General features: G+C 48.1%; 2 protein-coding genes across 7 annotated transcripts in view; both read right to left on the bottom strand.

The window, feature by feature from the left end:
- LOC105881641 (stem-loop histone mRNA binding protein) overlaps nt 1-23,663 on the bottom strand; it is a 230,380-nt gene that overhangs the window by 69,965 nt on the left and 136,752 nt on the right. For 3 of the 6 annotated variants that reach the window (XR_001158837.3, XM_075992904.1, XM_012783359.3), the window contains exons 1-7: nt 12,694-12,842; nt 12,355-12,471; nt 8,748-8,852; nt 4,018-4,077; nt 3,569-3,706; nt 2,446-2,595; nt 1,327-1,393 (exon numbers count right to left, since the gene is read on the bottom strand). Coding sequence is in view for 5 of the 6 variants with exons in the window: in XM_075992904.1 (XP_075849019.1) it covers nt 1,327-1,393; nt 2,446-2,595; nt 3,569-3,706; nt 4,018-4,077; nt 8,748-8,852; nt 12,355-12,471; nt 12,694-12,752 (696 nt within the window). In the remaining variant the exon portion in view is untranslated. Of the gene's footprint in view, nt 1-1,326; nt 1,394-2,445; nt 2,596-3,568; nt 3,707-4,017; nt 4,078-8,747; nt 8,853-12,354; nt 12,472-12,693; nt 12,844-23,663 lie in introns of those variants that run through there. The other 3 variants (XM_012783347.3, XM_012783349.3, XM_012783351.3) reach the window with 3 other exon arrangements.
- Nucleotides 18,114-23,581, bottom strand: LOC105881642 (transmembrane protein 129, E3 ubiquitin ligase). The gene is made up of 4 exons (XM_012783361.3): nt 22,838-23,581; nt 20,355-20,829; nt 19,751-19,910; nt 18,114-19,664 (listed from the first exon to the last, which is right to left on the bottom strand). The coding sequence occupies exons 1-4, from the start codon at nt 23,208-23,210 to the stop codon at nt 19,416-19,418; spliced, it is 1,257 nt and encodes a 418-aa protein (XP_012638815.2). The 5' UTR covers nt 23,211-23,581; the 3' UTR covers nt 18,114-19,415.

Genomic DNA, 23,663 nt, shown 5'->3' with positions numbered 1-23,663 from the left:
ATTCTTTTTAGATTTATCTTGACAACGTTCCCATGTCATTAGATAGTCTTTGAAAACATGATCTGTAATAGGTGTATGCCTTAAGAGGTGAACGTAATTTTGCCATGCCTCTACTGATGGACATTTGTGTTACTCCTAATTTCTCTATCACAAATTATTAGTCACAAATAAAGACTGTGTGGTGTTCAAATGGTCAAGTAGACTGGAAGGACCTTACCAAGGGTGACAGAGATGGAAGGAAGGCAGGAAAAGGCAAATGTGCACCTTTATATGTTCAAATGTAGTACAAGATCTTATAATTTTACATGAGTATTTTATAACACATGTTTACATATTCTAGTTTTTAGCCTGTTTTTTTCACTTAATATGCTGGGTGCTTCTATATGCAAATATTACGGTGGTCTCCTTTATAAAAATAATAAAGGGATCACTTTGCTATAAATTGTGCACATGCAAAAAGGTCTGGAAGAATGTGTACTCAATCGTTACAGAATTAGAGACGAGGCAATTTTGTATACTGCTTTTCCCCATCAAAAACATGTAATTTTTAAAAAAATCAGCAAAAGCAGGGAAAACTTCTAGGCACAAAGCACTCCCTTATTTAATAAGAATTAGCATATGATTCCAATGTTAGCAATTTACCAGTGCAAACTGTATACAGCCTATAATTAAATGCTACTGACAATGCATATGTATATGCTACATTCAAAGGAAAAAGACATTTTACTTTCAAATGAAATGGTGCGTCTGATTAGCTGGACTGAACCAAAAAGCTTAAATTAAGGTCACTACCTAAGAATTAAATCTTACAATCAAATCTGATATTTCAATAATGGGGAATATGGTAAGCAGTCCCTTTTTCATAAGCATCTGAATCAAACCTCAGTTTATAAAGTGGCACGTTATCAACAATTCACCTTGGCTGGGCACGGTGGCTCATGCCTGTAATCCTAGCACTCCAGGAGGCTGAGACAAGCCAAAAGCAAGAGATCACTTGAGGTCAGGAGTTCGAAACCAGCCTGAGCAAGAGCAAGACCCCATCTCTACTAAAAATAGAAAGAAATTAGCTGGACAACTAAAAATATATAGAAAAAATTAGCTGGGCATGGTGGTGCATGCCTATAGTCCTGGCTACTTGGGAGGCTGAGGCAGGAGGATTGCTTGAGCCCAGGAGTTTGAGGTTCCTATGAGCTAGGCTGATGTCACAGCACTCTAACCCGGGCAACAGAGTGAGACTGTGTCTCAAAAAAAACAAACAAACAAACAAACAAAAAACAATTCACCTGAAAACCTCAAGCTAAAAGACCATCCAAAGAAAGTACTTACGAAGTCATCCTGAGAGCTTGTCTGGGGCTCAGAGCCACTTTCTGTGGATTCGAGGTCTATAGGGTGTCTGTAAAAGAAAATCCAACAACGTGTCAGCCACTGGCCTAACAAAGTCAGGAGACTCAGTATATACCTAAGTTCTCCAAGTCTGTTCACTGTAAACAAGCTCCACCCACATCATGCTGCCCTGACAGACACCGACAATGTCCCTCCTGTTTGCCAGATCCAGCTCTGGCCCAGTCAATCTAGGGAGAAATTGGCAATTACAAGATGGCAATTACAAGAAGTGAAAAGACCTACCTGCCTCCCGGCACACCAAGACTAACCCACTCTCTAGCCTCTGGATTACTCGCACCATGAGCAAACTCAGGAGCAGGAGCACTTGTAACTAGCCCAATTTTCAAGGAAGGGAATGAACACTGTGACAAACCACACTCTACACTATCATTAATTTTCCCCATTTTCTATTCATAGAGAATTGTACAATGGTTCACTGCGGAAAGAAACCCATGTGACATCTGTCAGGCCAAATTTGTAAAGCCATGTGAGAAAGCATTTCAAATATGCCAGTTTCTACTAAACTTCCCAGCACAAAGAAATTCAAATATTTGTTGAATGACTAAATGTGTCTGAGGAAAGGAGAGGCTCAGGACCAGAGGTAGCTGAGAAGAAACACACATGGCACCCAGGGGAGGCAAGCACAGGATCTCTCCAATGTCCCAGGCAGCAGGTATTCCAATCATGCAGCAAAAATTCAGGCCTGAGATATTTTCAACTAGACACGAGTTTAAAAACCACTAACGAAAAGATAAAAGCCTTCTTTAATTAAAATAAGACTTACAGTCACTGTGTATTCCTAGACTTACTGAGTTCTATCTTTTCTAGCTACAAAAAGTAAATTCAATCACAGAAGCAAACTCCTCCCTCCAACCCCCTCCCACCCAGCTTCACACACCGCAAAGAAACCCAGCACAGAAACCCAGTAGCAGCCACTTCACTCCCTTACAACTGTCAAGGGGACCTAGACCTATGACAACCTGTCCTGCAAGTGACACACAGAGAGCTGCTCAGTCACTGTACCAATCAGAGAAACAGAATAAGAATGCAATAAAAACATACATTTCTTGCAAATCACATCCTTGTTCAGCTGGAGGATCCCAAAAATGCAAAGCCACCTTCCAGAGTTTGATTTGCTGGTCCCACGACCGTCGACTATACTTCTTAAATTTGTTGGGGGTCTTGGGATGGATGCCAGGTTGCCGAAGGTGTCTATAAGAGAGCAACAGCACCCCACACATGCCACTGATACTTGCACATTAGCTTCAAGATTAACCTAACTTCGAAATTAGTGTTATTTTAAAAATTATAGATCAACTAAGATTTTACAAAATGAGAAAGTAATATATAAAAAAGCACTATCTCTCTGAATCTTATTATTCCTTTGCCATCTATGTTCCAGAAAGGTAAGTTTTAACACCAATCCCGCCAAAAAGTTTAGGAAACCTCTAAAGCTTTTTTGTATCCTTTTGTGTCTATATGTTCAAGGAAATAGGACAGACAAGAACATGCCACTTTAGGCTGGGCGCAGTGGCTCATGCCTATAATCCTAGAGGCAAGGCGGGCGGACTGCTGGAGGTCAGGCATTCGAAACCAGCCTGAGCAAGAGCGAGACCCCATCTCTACTATAAATAGAAAGAAATTAATTGGCCAACTAATATATATAGAAAAACTTAGCCGGGCATGGTGGTGCATGCCTGTAGTCCCAGCTACTTGGGAGGCTGAGGCAGGAGGATCGCTTGAGCCCAAGAGTCTGGGCTGCTGTGAGCTAGGTTGATGCCACAGCACTCACTCTAGCCTGGGCAACAAAGCGAGACTCTGTCTCAAAAAAAAAAAAAAAAGAACATGCCGCTTTAGAATACTGGGCAATGCCAACTTTTCCCAGTTATATCTTGACCATCTTTAACTTCAACTTCATTTTTTTCATCATGTATTTTAATAACTACATCTTTAAGTCCTGGAAAATAAAATGTTATCTAACATTCAAAATTATGAACGTGATTTTATTTTTTTAGTTTTTCAGTTGCTAATCCATTCTTTACAATATAAGCACCTGTGAGTCCCTAATAAACAGTTTTCCCAGGTATAAACTATTCCCAACATCAGATTTACTACCTAATCTAAGGAACACTAGAAGTGCAACACCCCATGATTTTTTCAGGACATGCCACTAAAGCAAGACTACCTTGGGACTTCTTTAATATAGCGATCATAGGCGATTGTGTTCTTCCCATAGTTGATCTGCTTCTGTCTCCTCATCAGGACACTTTCGTCTGTCTCAAAATCAGCCGGCACTGTAGACATGGACTCTTTTGAATCAGAACTGAAAAATGAAAGATTAACAGAACAAGCCTTGCAATTAAGACCACCACATAAGGTGAGCCGAGAAAATGTTGAAACACAATAATAAAGGAGGATGCATTCTCCAGATTCCAAACCTTATTAGTAACAGAACAGTTCAGAATCTTTGTATAGATGGGAATTTGGTACACAACAGACACAATATTACAAATTAGTGACAGTGGTACTGATCAATACATGCTATTAGGATGATTATTTCTCATAAGCACAGTTCTTTTCATTAACAATCTACAGTCTATCAAATTAGAAAAGAAATATTTACATAGCCTTTACCTTCCCGATGATGATTTTCTCTCTCTTCCAAAATCATTTATGAGGAGTTTTCTTTTATATCTGAGTGCAAAATAAATATTGCTGTTTTTAAAAAGGCATAAGAATACCCCATGATACTCTGAAATAAAATAAAATAAAGAAACAACACCAAACTGTTCCTAGAAAGAGCATAATTAACTTTTAAAAAATGCTCCAGGGAGGTGGCTGTGAGGGAGGACACAGATGAAATAGGACCGAGTCTGGCAATGAAGGTTGGAAACAGGCAGTGTGTTCACTGGGTGGTGGAGGTGGGTTGGGTTGTGATACTGTCATCTATGGTTCTATGTCCTTGAAACTGGCATCTATAGTTCTGTGTGTTTTCTGTCCATTAAAATTTATATTTATAGCATAATTATCAATAATACATAAATTAAAAAATAAATAATAAAGTAAAAACAAAGCACCCAGTTCTGACAAAACTCTGCCCTGAACCCTTAGGTACACAATACTACGTAATACAAGGGTTCCCTAGACCAAAAGAAATCTTTGACAGGTTCAGCTTAAGTAGTGAGATCCACACAACAAAAATTTATATTCCCTAAACTCAGTAGCCTTTAAAAAAAAAACACTTAAACCTAAATCTAAAAACGACTTAAACCTAAAGCATGAAACTAAGAATGCTAGAAGAAAATGTTGGAAAAACTCTTATAGACAATCAGCCCAGGCAAAGAATTTATGAGGAAGACCCCAAAGGCTATCACAGCAACAACAAAAATAAATAAATGGAACCTGATCAAATTAAAAAGCTTTTGCACAGCCAAAGAAACTATCACAAGAGGAAATAGACAACCTACAGAATGGGAGAAAATATTTGCATGTTACATATCTCATGATAAAGGGCTGATAACTAGAATCTATATAGCACCAGGAAAATCAGCAAGAAAAAAATCAAACAACCCTATCAAAAAGTGGGTAACGGACATGAACAGAAACTTTTCAAAAGAAGACAGATTAATGGCCAACATATGAAAAAATGCTCAACATCTCTAATCATCAGGGAAATGCAAATCAAAACCACAATCAGATATCACTTATCTCTAGTGAGAATGGCCTTTATCAAAAAGTCCAAAAACAATAAATGTTGGCGCGGATGTGGAGAGATAGGAACACTCATACACTGCTGGTGGGACTGCCAACTAGCACAACCTCTATGGAAAGTAATATGGAGATACCTCAAAGAGCTACCAGCAGAACTACCATCTGATCCAGCAATCCCATTACTGGGCATCTACCCAAAGGAACAAAAGACATTCTATAAAAAAAGACATCTGCCCTCAAATGTTCACAACAGCACAATTCACAACTACAAAGAGGTGGAAACAACCCAAGTGCCCATCAATACATGAGTGGATTAATAAAATGTGGTATATGAATACCATGGAGTTCTACTCAGCCACAAAAAACAGTGGTGATCTAGCACCTCTTGTATTATCCTGGATAGAACTAGAGCCCATTCTATTAAGTATCCCAAGAGTGGAAAAACAGGCACCACGTGTACTCACCATCAAACTGGTATTAACTGATCAACACTTAAGTGTACATATAGTAGTAACATTCACTGGGTGTCAGGCAGATGGGAGGGGGGAGGAGAGGATGGGTATATTCACACCTAATGGGTATGGTGTGCACCATAGGGGATGGATATTCTTGAAGCTCTGATTGGGCAGGGCAAAGGCAATATATGTAACCTAAACATTTGTAGCCCTGTAATATGCTGAAATAAAAAAAAAAGCTTTCAATTTTCAAATACCACAATTACAAACAGGATGTGTGTGCACTAGCCACTTTGTGCCTTTTCCAGGCTTGATAACTGAACACCACCCCCACATGCCTCATTCCTGATGAATTTCATGAGGCATCAGCTTTCTGTAGCAGTAATTACCAAAACTCAGCTTCACAAAAAAAAGTTTGATGTCACTCAAAGGAGCCTAATGAAATCTAAGATTAAAACCACAACCCACCTCAAGCTAGAGGTTCATTCGGGTGTCTGTAAGATGGCACATATCACTGTGCCTCCCTCCGAAATCTAAACTCCGACCCCCAGTGGGCTACGGTATCCAGTGCAGTTTGGACACCAGGAAGTAAGGAAATAATTTACATCCTGTGTATCTAGCACAGCACTGGTTATATTTAATAGATCATCGTTATAATAATTGAGATATGAGTCCCGCAAATCATTTTCTGTAGGGCTTCATTCTCTCCATACCCCAGATGAGAAAGACTGGCTTCATGTATGATGACAACTCATTTTCAAATTCTCACATTGCCAGTTTGTACTGTTACTCTCTGTAAAGTATATAGTAAGTTGACTTCTCACACTCCCCTCGCTATAGGGAAGCTGGCCTGCCTTTTAAAGGTTTACCATGGGGCGAGGAGGTCAAACTACCCAGATTGTACTAAAAGCAGCAGCCTTCCATCAGAAAGGGCATAATGAGGCCAGGTGTGGTGGCTCACACCGTAATCCTAGCACTCTGGGAGGCCAAGGCAGGAGGATCGCTTGAGGTCAGGAGTTCCAGACCAGTACGAATAAGGTCTTGTCTCTACCAAAAATAAGCCAGGCATGCTGGCTCATTGCCTGTTAATCCCAACACTCTGGGAAGCTGAGCCAAAAGCAAGAGATCACTTGAGGTCAGGAGTTCGAGACCAGCCTGAGCAAGAGCAAGACCCTGTCTCTTCTAAAAACAGAAAGAAAATAAATAATTTGCTTAAAGGAAAAATTATATTTAAAAACTTTACAAAATATAAAAAAGTATATAAAAACATGAAATACCAAAAAAAGAAAAAATTAGCCAGGTGTGGTGATGTGTACCTGCAGTCCCAGCTACTCAGGAGGCTGAGGCAGAAGGATCACTTGAGCCCAAGAGTTGGAGGTTGCAGTGAGCTACCATGACACCACTGCACGCTATCCTAGGGTGAAGGAGCAAGGCTATCTAAAACACACACACACACACACACACACACACACACACACACAAAGGCATAATCAATGGAGGGGTTCAAAACAACGCTCTGGACAGGAGTAGGCCTGTTTTCCAAAACAAGACAGTTTTCAGATACAGGCTCAAAAGATAGCTAAGGAACAAAGAAGGATCTACCCACAGGAGGGTCCAGACAGGTAGAGTCTTCCTGTATAAGGGATGCAGATAGACCCTGGCTAGCAGTAACATGAGGGAGCCACTAGCTTGGCAAGAACTATTCTAATACTCATGAACAGAACACAGAAACTATACAGATCAAGTCAAATGTTGTAATTTTATAATTGAGAAAATCAAGACCTATGTAAATAAAATTCACTCAAAACACTTGTATCCACATCTGTCAACTCTCAGTTCATTCTTTCTATCCAAGCATACTACCCAGCCACACATTTTGATACCTAAAAGAAATTAAGAATGACCCCTGAATGCTCAATAACCAATTGCGATGTGTTCCTGTGCCTTTTCAGAGAAGGCAGCTATAAATACCATCACCAACTGCTGAGATGAGGACAGGAAGGTTAGTCCTGCTCCCCTGGCTGACATTTTCTCACCAGAATTAAAAACTAACAAAGATCCTGTATGATCTATCAGCCACTTGTCAGCTAGAAATCTCTTTGTAAAATACTTCATTATAAACCACAGTTTAATTCAAAGTTCATTCAGCTAGGTTAGATGGCCTATATCAAAGGAGAAAATACATCAAAAATTATAATAATGTAATCAAGGGAGATTAGACTATATTAAAGATGCATTATCCAAATAACAATGAGTCAATGGAAAGAAAGAGGCTTAGTTTGTGAAAACCCAGGCATATAAAATAATTTGTGTACAACTGCAGGCCCTCAGTTAGGGACCCCACCCTGGACACTGGCATTTCTGAGCTTTGTTACCTGAGCCAGGTGTCAGTCAAGAGCACATTCCCTCACCTAGAGAGCACACTCCCTCACCTAGAGAGCACACTCCTTTTACTGTGCTGGACAGTATGAGCATAGGACGTGGCAGGTGGCAAAATAACTGTAACTGCAATCTAATAGCACCACTGTATACCTACTTCCACTCTCAGAAGGATCACCACCAAGAGGATGGTGGTGTACGGAAGGAGTAGACTTTAGGCTTTAGGGAGTAGACTTACCTGGAGGGCTTTGTGCAGGGTGGCCAGGCCCCACCCCACCACCACGTTTCCAACAGCAGGACCAGAGAGAGGCTTGAGAATGTGAATTTCTATTTTATTTTATTTTTTTGAGACAGAGTCTCGCTCTGTTGCCCAGGCTAGAGTGAGTGCCGTGGCATCAGCCTAGCTCACAGCAACCTCAAACTCCTGGGCTCAAGCAATCCTACGGCCTCAGCCTCCCCAGTAGCTGGAACTACAGGCATGCGCCACCATGCTCGGCTAATTTTTTCTATATATATTAGTTGGCCAATTAATTCCTTTCCATTTATAGTAGAGATGGGGTCTCGTTCTTGCTCAGGTTGGTTTCGAACTCCTGACCTCGAGCAATCTGCCCATCTCGACCTCCCAGAGTGCTAGGATTACAGGCGTGAGCCATAGCGCCCGGCCGAGAATGTGAATTTCTAACAAGTTCCCAGGAGATGCTGATGCTATTGGTCTGGGACCCAGACTTTTGAGAAGCAATGCTCTAAGACACACCCCAAATTTAATGTACAATTCAAAACACCACAGATAACACCTTCAAAATGGTCCAAAATGTATACCTTGCCATTTCTTTGTTAACTCTGGTCCTCATTTCATCTTCCTCAACTGCACTTGCCCAGTCTGAACATCTAGAACGGGGCTTAGGGCCTTCAGGAGTGGTAAAGCTGTAATAAAATGAAAATGCACATTTGAACCATGACACATACTTTCAGTGTCCTTTCCAATTGTATATCAGGAAATATTCAGGAAAAAAAATAGTCAAAGGTTGTTTAGCAGAATGCCAAGGGAATAGGCCTCAGAGTCAAATCAGATTTGAAAGAGAACCTCTGCTCTATAATTTATTAGTTCACTAAGTTTGAGCAATTCACTTAAGCCTTTCTGGGATTCATTCATTAAACTTCTGCCTACCTACCACGTGCCAGCATTGGCTAAATCATGGGGATACAGTCCACTGAGAGTAAAGGCAAAGTCAACAAAGCACTGTTAACACTGAGAAGAGCATCTAATACAACTTATTTTATTTGCAAAATGAGGAACTATTTTTTTTTCAGGAGTTTTTAAACAATTTCAGATAATACATAATAAGTGCTAAGCATAGTGATCAGCACACAGTAAGAACCTAATATATATAATATATAGTGACTAAAATGTATTTGCCTTTTGGATGCACATAATTAATGATTCAAGATATATAACCTCAAAATTAAAATGTGTACAGGAGGAGTAATAAGTATACATGTTAGAGTCCTGGATACATTAGGACTTAGTTTACTGGCAAAACCTAATCCAGGAGCTCAGTCCTATCTCAAGCTTAAGGAAATCTTTAATCAAGATCAGGAAATTTGGGAGGAAAAAAAGTGACAATTTGAAAGCTTAAGGCTCAATGCCAAAAATTCTGGCAGTTGGAATTGCTAATGTGCCTGTTATTTATATATAAGATGTGAACTTACATTTAAATTTTTCCACCCTGTTCCTCTATTGGCCACCAGTGATATATCAAAACAAGGCACTAAATTCAACCACACCAAATAAGCAACCTCATATATTTTAGTAGTGAACGAAATGGTATGCTTTGAAAATGCAATTGCAGTAACAAATGAATAATCCCTTTAAGTAATTATCATTTCTTCCCACCACCCAAGGAAACTTAAATTGGATTTCTGAAGTAAATTTCCAGATTCTAAAATTGGCTGAAAAGGTCTGATATCAAATTAAGTAATTAACTGAAACTTAAATGAACTCAGTAATCGTGCTGCAGTTAAAAAACCAAATGGAGGCTTGTCCAGGATTGAACACCAACCAACATCCTCACTAGTGTATCGAGAGGTTCAGATGTGGGGCTCCAGCAGGAATCTAACTACAGGAATAATTTTTTTTTTTTTTGGAGACAAGGTCTCACTATGTTGCCCAGGCTGGAGTGCAGTGGCATCATCATAGTTCACTGCAGCCTCAAACTGCAGGGCTCAAACCATCCTCCTGCCTCAGTCTCCCAAGTATTTGCTAAGAATAGCCAAGCCACCATATCCAGCTAATTTTTGTAATTTTTTGTAGAGATAGGGTATCACTATGTTGTCCAGGCTGATTTTGAACTCCTGACCTCAAGCAATTCTCCCACCTTGGCCTACCAAAGTGCTGGGATTACTGGCATGAGCCACCGTGCCTGACCAGGAATAATTTAAAGGGTACATACAAATAACCTTACCCTACATCTCATGTTTGGTACCATCTCATGTTGGTACCTTTCATGGAACTAAAGTCCATTTGTCAGATTAGGCAGGTTATATTCACAATCTACCTACCTTGGGACAACAAAGCCAATTCTATACACTGAGCTAACCTACTTCCAAAGGGACCACTTCTTGCCCTACTCCATCAAAAACCAGCACCACTGCCCCACGGAGATGCAGCTGGCTCTATTTCTCAGGTACCTCCAATGCATTCTCCACACACAGCAAACAGCAAGTGCCAAGGCCCCAGAACAGAAGTATTCCTGTCCTGTTGGAGAAATGAGGAGACTAGAGAAGTACTGGTCCAGATATCAAAGACTTCTAGAGTATTACAAGGATTTCGCATCTTATCTTCAGCTAAATAAGGCCACTGGAGGGTTCAGAGCTTGATCTCGGTATGGTTTGATTATCCCTCCTATCTAACCCTGGGGCTGTGCTAGTATCACTCCTATCCCTGCCCCTAGTCCTAACTCTTTAAGTATAATCTGTATGTGCTGACAATTCAGAGTGCTTGGTGTGGCCTCCCCATCCAGACTCCGAGATTCCATTACTTTCTTGACATCTTCCCTTGCTGCCTAAGAAGTTTCCCTCCCCATGTAGGTCTACTCTACTCCCACCTCTTTATCCTGGAAATGGCCCCACAATCAACCCAGGTGTTCCGGCATGAAGTCTTGAGTCATCTTTTTTTTTGGAGACAGAGCCTCACTCTGTCGCCCAGGCTAGAGTGAGTGCCCTGGCGTCAGCCTAGCTCACAGCAACCTCAAACTCCCGGGCTCAAGCAATCGTGCTGCCTCAGGCTCCCGAGTAGCTGGGACTACAGGAATGCGCCGCCATGCCCAGCTAATTTTTTCTATATATATATTAGTTGGCCAATTGAGTCATCTTTGACTCCTCTTTCCTCCTGCCCCCAACCCTTCAGCAAGACCTAAAGGTCCTATCTTCAGAAGTCTATCCTGGACCATGCACTTCCTACCACTTTCACTGCTCTATTTTGGCCAAGTCACCATACCCTTTCATTTGACCTCAACAGCAGCCCCTGCCCTTTAGCCTCTGGTCAGTTTACAAACATATCCACCTAAGAGCCTTGGCACAAAGCTCCTCACAGGGACTGGCACAAAGATCACTTCCCATTTCATCCCAGTTGTGACCCAAAGGTCCTCCAAGAGAGGCCTTCCCTGACCATGGCCCTGAACTGCCCCCTCACTACCACCACAGGCACCCCTTACTTTCTTCAGACACCCCTCACTCTGAATTACCTGATAGACATGCTATCCCACCTACTTTAGGCTACAAGCAAAGGAACAGAGACCTTGTTCAGCTCACATCTTGACCTTCCAGCACACTGCCTAACCTACAAAATGCTCAAGCAAATACTACAAAAGCCTCAGGAAAAGCCTCCAGTAAAGCCCCAGTAGCATCAAAATGGAAAAGGGGATCTGGAACTTAAATCTTGAATTGCATCCTGGCTTTCACTTAACATTCTTTCCCCCCCTGTAACTTCTCCGAATTAACTCTTCAGAGTAAGATTAAAAACGCCTCGCTATCTCACAGAGTTTTAAAAGTTCGTGATAGTCCCTATCACTCTCCCTGGAGCACAGCAAGGGTGCAACCTGGTTGAAGTTCGCTTTGCTGACACTTATCAATGGGAAGATGCTTCCCGGACGTCCAGCACCTCACAGTCCAGCCATGGTGGCCCAGGCAGAAGGCACCAGAAGGCTGGAAGGCTGCGCCTGCCTCTTAATCGTCATTTCACTCATGACAGTTAAAGCAGGGGGCTAGAGGATCGAGCAGAGACAAAAATTAAGGGGACCCAGACCGCACCTATCTGATATGTCTCAGCATCTTTTAAAAACAGGAGCAAGGGAGACCCCAAAGCAGCCTCTGCAAGGGCCCCACCGCGCCCCTCCAAACCCTCAAGCACCAGCGGCCTGGGGCCCACCTCTCGGGTCTGCGGTCGGCGCCCCGGCGCTCGCCATACTCTGCATCCTCCGGCTTCCTGCGCCTCCAGTCGGCTCTGCGCTTCCGTCCGAGGCTCCATCTCGCGAGGGAAGGCGGGCTGGGGGCAGAGACGCGGTCGGCGGGTCTCGCATGGACAAGGACACCCCCGCCCCACACGCGGCGCGGCCCGACCCCGGGCCGAGGACTCCCGCCGCACACGCGGTCCGGTCCCGGCTGGAAGACCCCAGCCCCGCACGCGGCCCTGCTCGGCCCCACCCCTGCCTGACGCGCGCGCCCGAGGCCAGGCCGGGACGCCCACGGCCGCGCGGCCCGGCCTCACCTGGCGTCACTGTCGCAGCGGCTTCCGCACCTGGGGGGGCTTCGCGGCCGGCAGGCCATGGCGGCGGCGGGAGCGCGGAGCAGACGCCAAGAGCTGCAGCTACGGTGACGACCCGGCAGACCACCTCCTGGCTCGGGCGCCGACAAGCTCTGTGCACCCCGCCCCCAACCGCTTTTATAGGCCGCTGGCCCCGCCCCTCGACGCTCCCGCGCGCGCCCCGGCGGGCAAGACCATCCGGCCCATGCGCGGGGGGAGGCCCCTCGCTGCGCGCGCCTTGCGAGTCCACTAGAGCGGCCCGAGGCCGGAGGACCCCGGCGGGCAGCGCGGCCTCACTGCCGGACGCTCCGTCTGGCTGGCTGAGGAGAGACCCGAGGGAAAGGTTGGCCCCTGCACTCAGGCGGCCAGAGGGCCCCTCGTGCGCTGATAGGTCGCGCCTTCGCGGGTCCGGGAGGGATCTCGGCGGGAGATAGGGACGCGCTCGACGCGGGCGCGAGGGAAGGAGGAAAGCGGCGCGTTTCCGATTGGTCCCAGTCTTGGTTAGGGCGCGTCTCCTATTTGTCCCGGCCCAGGTGGGGACGTGTCTCCGCGCTGGCGGGAACCGGAATCCGGAAGATGCGGTCTTCAGAGCCGCAGTTGGCCCCACCCGAACTGTCAGACCGCGGCAGGCCCGGGGGTGCGCGGTGTAAAAAGACAATCAAAGTCTCAGGGTCACCCCCAAGCTTCTGTGCAAAAGAGAAGGTAAAGGCCTCAGGCACCTGTAAAGAACTGACCTCACAGAGCGTTTAGTAAGGAAATTCCTTGCTGGCCTACTGTAAGCACCTAACACTGAACCCTGTTGAGTCCACACTAATAACGAATTACAAGTTTATCTTACAGGTTCCAGAACTGGAAAACAAGATGGAATCAGACATTCTTCCACCTACCCAGGGATATCTACATAATTAATGTTTCCTTAAGTCCTTTTTTCCTTCCTAACATCTCCTTGTTTTATATATAATGCAGATTTCCTGGGCCTCACAAGAATGTAACCACTTTGCCACAGCAAAGCCCCTCCCCCGCCTTTTCCTCCTGTCTGTATGCCTTCAAAATGCTAAAGGTTCCAACTTCCCCTTCAGAAAAAACTGCTGGCTCAGGCCTGTAATCCTAGCACTCTGGGAGGCCAAGGCGGGAGGTCAGGAGTTCCAGACCAGCCTGAGCAAGAGCAAGACCCCGTCTCTACTAAAAAAATAGAAAGAAATTAGCCGGACAACTAAATATATAGAAAAAATTAGCCGGGCATGGTGGCACATGCCTGTAGTCCCAGCTACTCGGGAGGCTGAGGCAGGAGAATTACTTGAGCCCAGGAGTTTGAGGTTGCTGTGAGCTAGGCTGACGCCACGGCACTCACTCTAGCCTGGGCAACAGAGTCTCAAAAAAAAAGAAAAAAACAGCCATAGCTTATCTGTAGTTCCATGTTTTTCCTGGGCACATCTTCAACTTTGGCTTAACCTCCATTGATTGAGATTTTTGCCCCAGTCACTCATTTGGGTTCATAGTGGTCTATCGTTTTAGGCCATTAAAAGTCTTGGAGTAATCTTTTAGACTTCCATAATTGACTGCATCTTCTTGGTTACACTGCCCTGGCCATTGGCCACAAAACTGCCACTGCCTGAACTGCCTGTCTCCCTGCCCCGTCTATGATGTCCTCTCGAGTCCCCAACATCCTCTTATGTCCTGGTGCCTGGCACTCACAGGCTGTCAATGTACTTATGGATTTAAGGAGTCAGTCCCGCCCTCTGCCCAGGGCCAGTTGGCTCTGCCTGGCTACAAGGTGTCTGCAGAGCGCCCCACCCTGTCCAATTCTGCTTCCCCACAGATCTGCAGCTCCAAGGTTCCAGGTTAAAGAGTGGGAAGTGGAGACAGAGGTCAAGGAGGCTGAGCCCCAAGGGAAGGCTTGGGATCCCCCTTACCGTCCACACTCCAGCAAGGCTGAGCTTTTGCACATCCTGCCCTTAGGACAGTGCTTTGGTGTGTCCCCTCCCTTTTGAACTCAGGAAGGTCACCCCCAAACTGGGATGGCCACATCCTGTCCCCCCAGACCTCCCCATAATCCTCAGCACAGAACTAAAGAGTTCTTTTTTTTTTTTTTGAGACAGAGTCTCCCTCTGTTGCCCAGGCTACAGTGAGTGCCCTGGCATCAGCCTAGCTCACAGCAACCTCAATCTCCTGGGCTCAAACAATCCTACTGCCTCAGCCTCCAGAGTGGCTGGGACTACAGGCATGCGCCACCATGCCCGGCTAATTTTTTTTTCTGTATATATTAGTTGGCCAATTAATTTCTTTCTATTTTTAGTAGAGACAAGGTCTCACTCAGGATGGTTTCGAACTCCTAACCTTGAGCAATCCTCCCGCCTCGGCCTCCCAGAGTGCTAGGATTATAGCCACCCCACCCGGCCTAAAGGGTTCTAAAGTGCCTGTGAGCCCAAGGGTCTGATACATAGCCTTTCAGTCAGTTTACCAGTCTATGTTGTTTATAATTTTTTTTTTTTTTTTTTTTTTTTGAGACAGAGTCTCACTTGTTACCCAGGCTAGAGTGAGTGCCGTGGCGTCAGCCTAGCTCACAGCAACCTCAAACTCCTGGGCTCAAGCGATCCTCCTGCCTCAGCCTCCCGAAGAGCTGGGACTACAGGCATGTGCCACCATGCCCGGCTAATTTTTTCTATATATATGTTAGTTGGCCAATTAATTTCTTTCTATTTATAGTAGAGACGAGGTCTCACTCTTGCTCAGGCTGGTTTCGAACTCCTGACCTTGAGCAATCCGCCCGTCTTGGCCTCCCAGAGAGCTAGGATTACAGGCGTGAGCCACCACGCCCAGCCAGTGTTGTTTATAATTGAAGCACTGCTGGTCTGTGTATGCAAAATAAAAAAGGTGAAGACAAAGCCCCACATTGGAAAGAATCAGAAGACATTTTTCTTGAAAGGGGATTTTAAAAAATAATCAGAAGATCCTCAAAGCACAAAACGTGAGTCCATTTGTCCTATTTTTTTCAAAGAGGTTACATGAACTGCTTCTCCAGGAAATGTTCTGTGGGTCAAGTGAAAGGACAGCCTTGCTAGTGAAATAACAAAAAAATTATCGGCTGGCCATGGTGGCTCATGCCTGTAATCCTAGCACTATGGGAGGCTGAGGCGACTTGGTTTTAACACCAGGTAGAGCAGGCCAGGAGTTTGAGACCAGCCTGAGCAAGAGTAAGACCCTATCTCTACTAAAAATATAAAAAAAATTAGCTAGGCAACTAAAAATAGAAAAATTAGCCAGGTGTGGTGGTGCATGCCTATAGTCCCAGCTACTTGTACTCAGAAGGCTGAAACAGGAGGACTGCTAGAGCCCCAGAGTTTGAGGTTGCTGTGAGGTAGGCTGATGCCACAGCACTCTAGCCTAAGCAACAGAGCGAGACTCTGTCTCAAAAAACAACAACAGCAAAAAAAAAAAAATTATCTATTTTCTCAGTAAAGGCTAAGATCATTCATTTGAGCTCTTTTGCTAACAGGCACCCCACAGAGTTCTGTCTAAAAAGAGCTGAGCAGACAGAAAGGAAATGTAAATTATTTTAGGTTCACCAGACCTACTGCTTTACGGTCTTGAAGGGTTCCTGAGTTCCAGCAGGGGTGGGAGCTGTAGGCTTCCTTAGGTCCTGCCCAAAAAACAAATCTCAAAGGCAAGATCACTGAGAAGATCTTCAAAATCCCACAACTGCTTCTGTTATCAGCCCACCACTAAGAAAAAAGAGAAGAAGCGGATATAGCAGTACCCAGCTAACTGGGATACAGACATAATCTTCACCCACTTTACAACCCCTAAATTAAAAGCCTGTGTAACCAGTCTTCTATACCTAACACACTCTCCCTCTTTCACTTCCATGTTCGCCCTTTTTCCATCTGGAAAAAGTAAAATAAACTTTTTCTTTTTTCTATCCTAATCTTTGTGTGACAAATTTTTCTCCATCTGCAAAGTGAGCTTATAAATTCACACTCTTACACAAGGAACAAGATGGGAGAAACAGCAGCTAGCACTTACTCTCTGGCTGTTGGGGTACACACTTGGAGGCCCTGGGGTGGCACTGCTCAGTGCCATCAGGAATCCTTGGGTGCTGCCCAGAGAGCTTGGGTCAGGGTGAGAACCAAGGATGAGCTCTCTAACCGCAGTTGCTGTCTGGCTGCCTCAGTGCTCAGCTGGTGATTCCTAGGGCACCCTGACCCACAGCAAGGTCAAGAGACAGCTCCGATGTCCCCACAGGACACTGCCACAAACACAACAGTGGATCAGCAAGGGCCACTCACTGGCTACCAGTGTGTGCCCTCAACAGCTCCTGCATCTGGAAGCAACCAGTGATCCCCATCCCCTATAACGCACAGTAGGACACCTCCAAGGGCCCAGGCTTCCAACACACAGGCGAGGATCAACCACTGCCCCTCTATCAGACAGCCAGGCCAAGGAGGCTGCCTCCCAATCTGCTCCTGCAGGTGGCCCTGGAGCCTCCAATTAGACATCGGAGGGAAAGTTTCCTGCAGCACCAGCCTCCCAACCAATGTGTTTTTCTTCCTCATTCTGAACAAACCACACTCATTGAAGTGTGCAAAATTCTACTTTTTTTTTTTTTTAGCCATAAAGTTGTATACAATTCTACTTCTAATATGGCTTCTCCAACATCTCACAGCCACTTTCCCAACTGTTACAAAAGCTTGGTTTTATTTTATTTATTACTTTTTTTTGAGACAGAGTCTCGCTTTGTTGCCTAGGCTAGAGTGAGTGCCGTGGCATTAGCCTAGCTCACAGCAACCTCAAACTCCTGGGCTCAAGCAATCCTTCTGCCTCAGCCTCCCAAGTAGCTGGGACTACAGGTATGCGCCACCATGCCCGGCTCATTTTTTCTACATATATTAGTTGGCCAATTAATTTCTTTCTATTTATAGTAGAGACAGGGTCTCGCTCTTGCTCAGGCTGGTTTCGAACTCCTGACCTCGAGCAATCTGCCCATCTCGGCCTCCCAGAGAGCTAGGATTACAGGCGTGAGCCACCGCGCCCGGCCTGGTTTTATTTTTTGAGACAGTTGTTTTTTTTTTCAGACAGATTTTGTTTCTGTCACCCAGGCCAGAGTGGGTGACAGAAACATCATCATAACTCACTACAGGCTCAAACTCCTGAGCTCAAGCAGATTCTCCTGCCTCAGCATCCCGAGTAGCTGGGACTACAGGCACATGCTATCACACCCAGCTAATTTTTCTATTTTCTGTAGACAGTGTCTTGCTCTTCCTTGAAATCCTGGGTTCAAGCAATCCTCCCAACTTGGCTTCCCAGAGTGCTAGGATTACAGGCACGAGCCACCTCACCTGGCCAAAAGCTCAGTTTTAATGTCAAGTAAAGAGAAATACAGTATATCCCTTCAAACTAACATTTTATTAAATACTGCATTACTTAGCTATAATAGATTTGTCTTTATAAAATTAGGTAACTTCTTTTGTAGTAAAAATAACCCCAAACCACTGGCCTTTCCTTGGCCCTTGAAACTCTGGACTGAGGCCAAGTCTGACTCCTGGACACTGCCCCTGAGTGCCCCAAAGAGTCCCACAAAGCTGAGCTCGCTCTGCTCCCAAATTCCTGGAGTCAGGTGCAGCATTGGGTAAGTCATGCCAGCTGAGGCCATCACCCCTGCTTGCAACAGCCAAGTTTAGGGGTTTTAGGGCCACAGGTGTGAGGGCCCTCCTCCACCTATGTCAGAGCTGCACCCTGGAGCCTGGCCAGCATCTTCCTCCCTCCACCTGAACCCTCAGGAATTGGGCAAGATGCCGGTCAGAGCCTTGACCACGGAAGGCATCCCCTTCTGAACCAGGCAGCCTGAGGCAGTGGCCAGCTATGTGCACACTCCTGGTAGGACTGCTTTCTGGGTGTTGCTGTGGTGGCTCTGTTCTTCAGCTCAACCCCTGCCCTGGCCAGGAGTCTGAGACCTCAGCCTTCCCTAGACTTGTGGGGGGCAGCAGAAAGCACCAAGGACAGAGCAAATGCCCCACCAGGGGTATGTGGTCCCATGAATGAGTGGGGCTGCCTTGGCCTGTCCTCCCATTACCACCCCACCAGGAGGGGCCCCTTGGATGGCCACAGCCACCAGGAAGCACCACTAGGAGTGCTCCCACACTGGAGTGGCACCCCTGTTCTCCACCTCCACCATCTGGCTCTGCCCATGGTCTTCTAAGCAACCCCTATGGCTGAGGAGAGGGGCCCTATATCACAGAGCCAGTGGCCAGCTCCAGGACATCAGTGGGAGAATAGACCCCAGCCACCTGGGCAAATCTGAGTCTGGCATGTAACAGAGGGGCAGGGGTGCTGCAGAAAATTAAGGCAAGTGGCCCAGGTGAGGACCATCTGGGGCAGACCCCAAGGTCTCCCAGAGGACAGCTCTGTGTCCAGTATCTGCCCCTACCTGGAGGAAAGTGGAGGGAGGTTAAGAGGTGTGAAGACCCATCCCACTGCCACTGGGGGAAAGTGTTTGCATGAGAATTTCTTTTAAACAAAAGTCCTCAGTCTTCTGCACTCAGGGTAAAGGCAGTTGCTACAGATCATGTGCTTTGAATAGAGCCCTTTCCAAGTGGAGGCCTGGCCTGGCTACTCCTCCCTCCTGCAATACCCCCCATGGTTGGTAGGGTACAGAGCCAGGCCAGGACCCCATGGCCCCACCCAGCTGCTCAGCGCACAGTGCATACGTCCAGGATACAGAAGCGTGCACGACAGGTGGGACAGGGCACTCGACTGCCCAGCCAGGTGTCGGGGCGCTGGGGGTCCTGGCGGCTAGCGAACCACTTGCCCATGCAGGTGAGGCACCACATGGGGCGGCAGTAGCACTGCTGGCACTCGCCAATGGCTGCCTCCTGGCAGGTCTTCACCAGCTTCACACTGGCACGCGTCTGCATGCAACCGATGCATGCCTCCAGCTCCTGTGGGTAGGCAGAGGGTCACCCAGAGCCCAGGGACAGCCTGGGAGCCCACCCTCCCACCCACCCTACCCTGGCCAGCCCCCCACCTGGCTGCTGGGCACTGAGTAGGCTGGGTTGATCTCTACCAGGGAGGCGAACGTCTCCAGGAACAGGTCGCCCAGGCTCTGGTGGATGACCACGTTGGCTGCGCTGCGGATGGGTGCCTGGAGTTTCTCACACAGTTCTCCGTACTCCGCGGAGTTCAGCCTGGGGAGAGCACGGCCCTCTGTCTACAGCCTAGCCAAGACCCTGAGGCTGGCAGGAAGAGGGAAAGCCACAGCTTCGCCCCAAGGGGGCATGGGCGGCCACCCCACCAAGCCCAGAAAGATGGCCCTGAGGCCAGAGCCTGCAGCCCCAGTCCCTGCTCACCAGTTTGAGTGATGGGACAGAAGACCTGGGAGCCAAGGCAGCCACCAAACCTATAATCTCGTACTGTCTCCAGAGTGCTCCCCAAGGTCTGTAGGAGAGACCTCAGGGGAAGTTGAGAGCATGGGGGTCAGAGGGGACCCTGAGGGAGGATGATGCTTGAGGGATCAGTGGCCGGTATACCACAGACACCTAGTCTGGTACCATACAGGTCCATGCCTGCCATGCCCAGCACCTCCCAGGGGGCATGAAGGCCAGGCCTACCGGAGGCAACCTCATTCTTACCGGATGTCAAAGGCCTGCACACCAGGGCTGGCACTGGCCACGTGGATGGTGAGGAGCTGCACGGGCAGGTTGGAGTCTGGTGAGAGCTCATGCTGCCTCGACTCTGTTACAGTGAGGTGCACATCCTGCTGCTGGGCCACGTGCACACGGTATGTGGTCACCTTCATCACCCACGTGTCTGTCACAATCACACGGGCACCTGGCGCCCCAGTGGCAAACTTGTCAATCCGCCGAAACTCGGTGTTGACAGAGGAGGCAACAGCCTGCCAGCCTGACTGCGGAAGGGCATAGAGCGCCAGTGTGCGGGCCAATGGGTGCCGGGCCCACTGGTCTTGGGACCAGTAGTAGATGAGGGTGCAGGTGAGGGAAGGGAGAGTCACAGCCAGCAGGAGGAAGAGCCGCCAGGCCTCCGGGGCCTGGCTGGGGGAGTAGAGCTGCTTTTCAGAGGCTGCGAAGCACATGCCCACGTAGTAGCCTGCAAAGGATGAGGTGAGCCTCAGAGGAGGCTGGGACTGCCAGGCTGCTGTCCCGCCCCTAGCTATGCCCATCCCAGGGCCACAGCACCATCCCTGTACCTAGGGGGGGGCACTTCCTCTCTCATCCCTAACCCTAGGCCTGGCCCCCGTCCTGGTCAGCTCCCACTCAGCCCTTGCCCACAGCAGTGGTATGATGTATTGGGGGAAATATTTTAATTTACTACTTTAGTTTTACACAATTAATACATAAGTATTGAAAAACCACAAAAGCCAAGAAAGGCAAAAATACACACAACTATCTGGTGGCTCCTCACACAGAGCTGAGCCCTGGCTGCCAGGGGCAGTTCTCTAGGCCAGATTTTGGCCTCTCAATCTGCCCACCAGAGGCAGCAGATCAGATGTGGTCCCCTCCAGAGTTGGGAAGTTGTGTGTGAGAAAGCAAGTGCTCAAAGAACCATGGCATGTGGCACATAGCTAGCTGCAGGGCATGGCTAGCCAGATCAGGGATGATTTGAAGATCAAAATTAACATGAAAGTTGCCCAGAGGCTGCACCAGCAGGTTTCGGTTTCAAAAAAATAGTAAACTGACCGGGCGCAGGTCACGCCTGTAATCCTAGCATTCTGGGAGGCCGAGGCGGGAGGATTGCTCCAGGTCAGGAGTTCGAAACCAGCCTGAGCAAGAGCAAGACTCCGTCTCTACTATAAATAGAAAGAAATTAATTGGCCAACTAATATATGTAGAAAAATTTAGCCAGACATGGTGGCACATGCCTGTAGTCCCAGCTACTTGGGAGGCTGAGGCAGAAGGATTGCTTGAGCCCAGGAGTTTGAGGTTGCTGTGAGCTAGGCTAATGCCACGGCACTCACTCTAGCCTAGGCAACAAAGTAAGACTCTGTCTCAAAAAAAAAAAAAAATTAGTAAACTTTGGAGAAGACTAGGCCAATATATTTTAAGGTAATCTGTTATGTAACAAGAAATAACTAATAGATTACAAAGCTTGAGAGCCTTCCTTAGTAAGTTAAAAATAAAAGAAAGCTTGACAATGGGATGAGGCCAGCTCTGCAGTCTGCTCAGACTGGTGGCCTGAGCAGACTCAGTGTGGCCCCCATGAGTCACTCATGCTCCATAAGTTTGGGTTTCTCACTGGTGGTTTGGGGTGCCCAGCCTCTCACAGGCCTGTGAGGAGGGTGCAACTAGAGGGGCTACAGAAACCCACCCCACAGCTCTCTGGGGAGCAACCTGGCCAGGGAAAGCCCTCAGAGCCCCACTTTCCTTATCCACCTCACAGGGTGCTGAATCCTCAGGCTGAGTGACCATCTGGCCATTCCAGAGTCTATCTGTCAAGTGGGGCCCCCTCTGCCTACCTTCTTCCCCATAAGGTAGGAGGTGCCCCTGGGCACCTCCACCCCTCACCTGCCTCCAGCTCCCAGGAACTCAGGCTACTGTGTTCTCACACCAGTGAGAAACCCTTCCTGTGTCCACAGAGCCGGGGCCCTGGCAAGCCAAGGGCCATTTGAATCTGCCTCTGTCCTCCAGAGGGCTCCCACTCGGTACCCCACATCCTACAACCAGCTAGTGCCCGCTACCACCTAGGTTATGGCCCCCAGAGCCCGTCCTGTAGCCTCCAAACCTGAGGCCCCCAGAATGGAACTGCCCCCATCTCTGCCTGCCCTTCCAAAACCGGCTCTCCGGGGAGCCCATCCAATCCCTTCCATTGTAATCAATCCCTTGGAACCTGCCACCCCCACAAACAAAAGCCGCCCATCTTGCGACCCCCAGACATGATGGTGGTTTAGGACGTGAGCCCAGGACGCCGGGGTACCCCCTGCCCAGGGTCCTGAACTTGCGTTTCTGCCCTTTGCAAGCCAGCGCTGGCAGCGTCGCCCACTCCGAAGGGGCATGGGGCCCGCTGCCGGCGCCAAGGCTGGCCCAGCTGCCCCCACAGCTGGACAGACGGAGCTTCCGCGTCCTCGTCCCGGGCTGGGAGCTGATGGGCAGCGCCTCACCGAGCGGCAGCAGCGAGTGGCAAAGCAACGTGGCGGCCGTGCGGCGCAGGTGGAAGGACACGAAGGCGGCGTCCTCGCTGCCGAGCCAGCCCGACAGCAGGTTCTGCACCGAGAGCCCGGCCGAGTGGAACTCGTTGGGCGTGAACACGAAGCAAACGGCGAAGACCACGTAGGCCAGCGTGAAGGTCACCTCAGGGCTGTCCATGGCACTGCCGCCAGGAGGCAGTCCGGCGATGCCCACCGCCCAGGAGCGGGCGAGAAGGCAGAACGTCGGCCCCGGGCCGGTCGGTTGTGCCCGCCCAGCGTGGCAGCCGCGTGGCACTCTGGGAGATGGAGTCTCCCCTGCGCACCAGTCACGCCGCCCGCAGGACATTCTGGGAAATGGGGTCCCACCGCCTGGCCTCCACGGGACACCGAAAAATGAAGCCGCTGCGCCCAGCGCGGGACCAAAAGCCGTGAGCTGCCGCAACGAAGACAGTGAGGCCGCGGACCCTCCTGACAGGCGGTTGCTGGCGCTGCATCTGGTCCCATTTTACAGCTGGGGAAACTTAGCCCAAGCCAGCGGCTCTCAGGCTCCGGCCATGCCGCGCAGCCCAGTCGCGTCAGCGGCAGAGGCTGAGATCCCCGGGACGGTAGCGGTCTGGCGAACCCGGCACACTCGCGAACAGCGGTTGTCCCCCGCGAGCCTGTGGTCTTAGCATCGCCTGCCACGCCTAGCATACCGCCCACCCGGAAGCGGAATCGCGGTGGCGGGAAGGGGCAAGGCTGACGCAGCGACTCTTTTTATTGGCGAACCCGCTACCGGTCGCACGCTGATTGGCCGCAC

The sequence above is a fragment of the Microcebus murinus genome, chromosome 16 (genome assembly GCF_040939455.1).
Source record: "Microcebus murinus isolate Inina chromosome 16, M.murinus_Inina_mat1.0, whole genome shotgun sequence".
In the NCBI taxonomy this organism is placed as follows: domain Eukaryota; kingdom Metazoa; phylum Chordata; class Mammalia; order Primates; family Cheirogaleidae; genus Microcebus; species Microcebus murinus.
The sequence above is the reverse complement of the archived record's forward strand: the minus strand, read 5'-3'. Positions and strand labels throughout refer to the sequence as shown.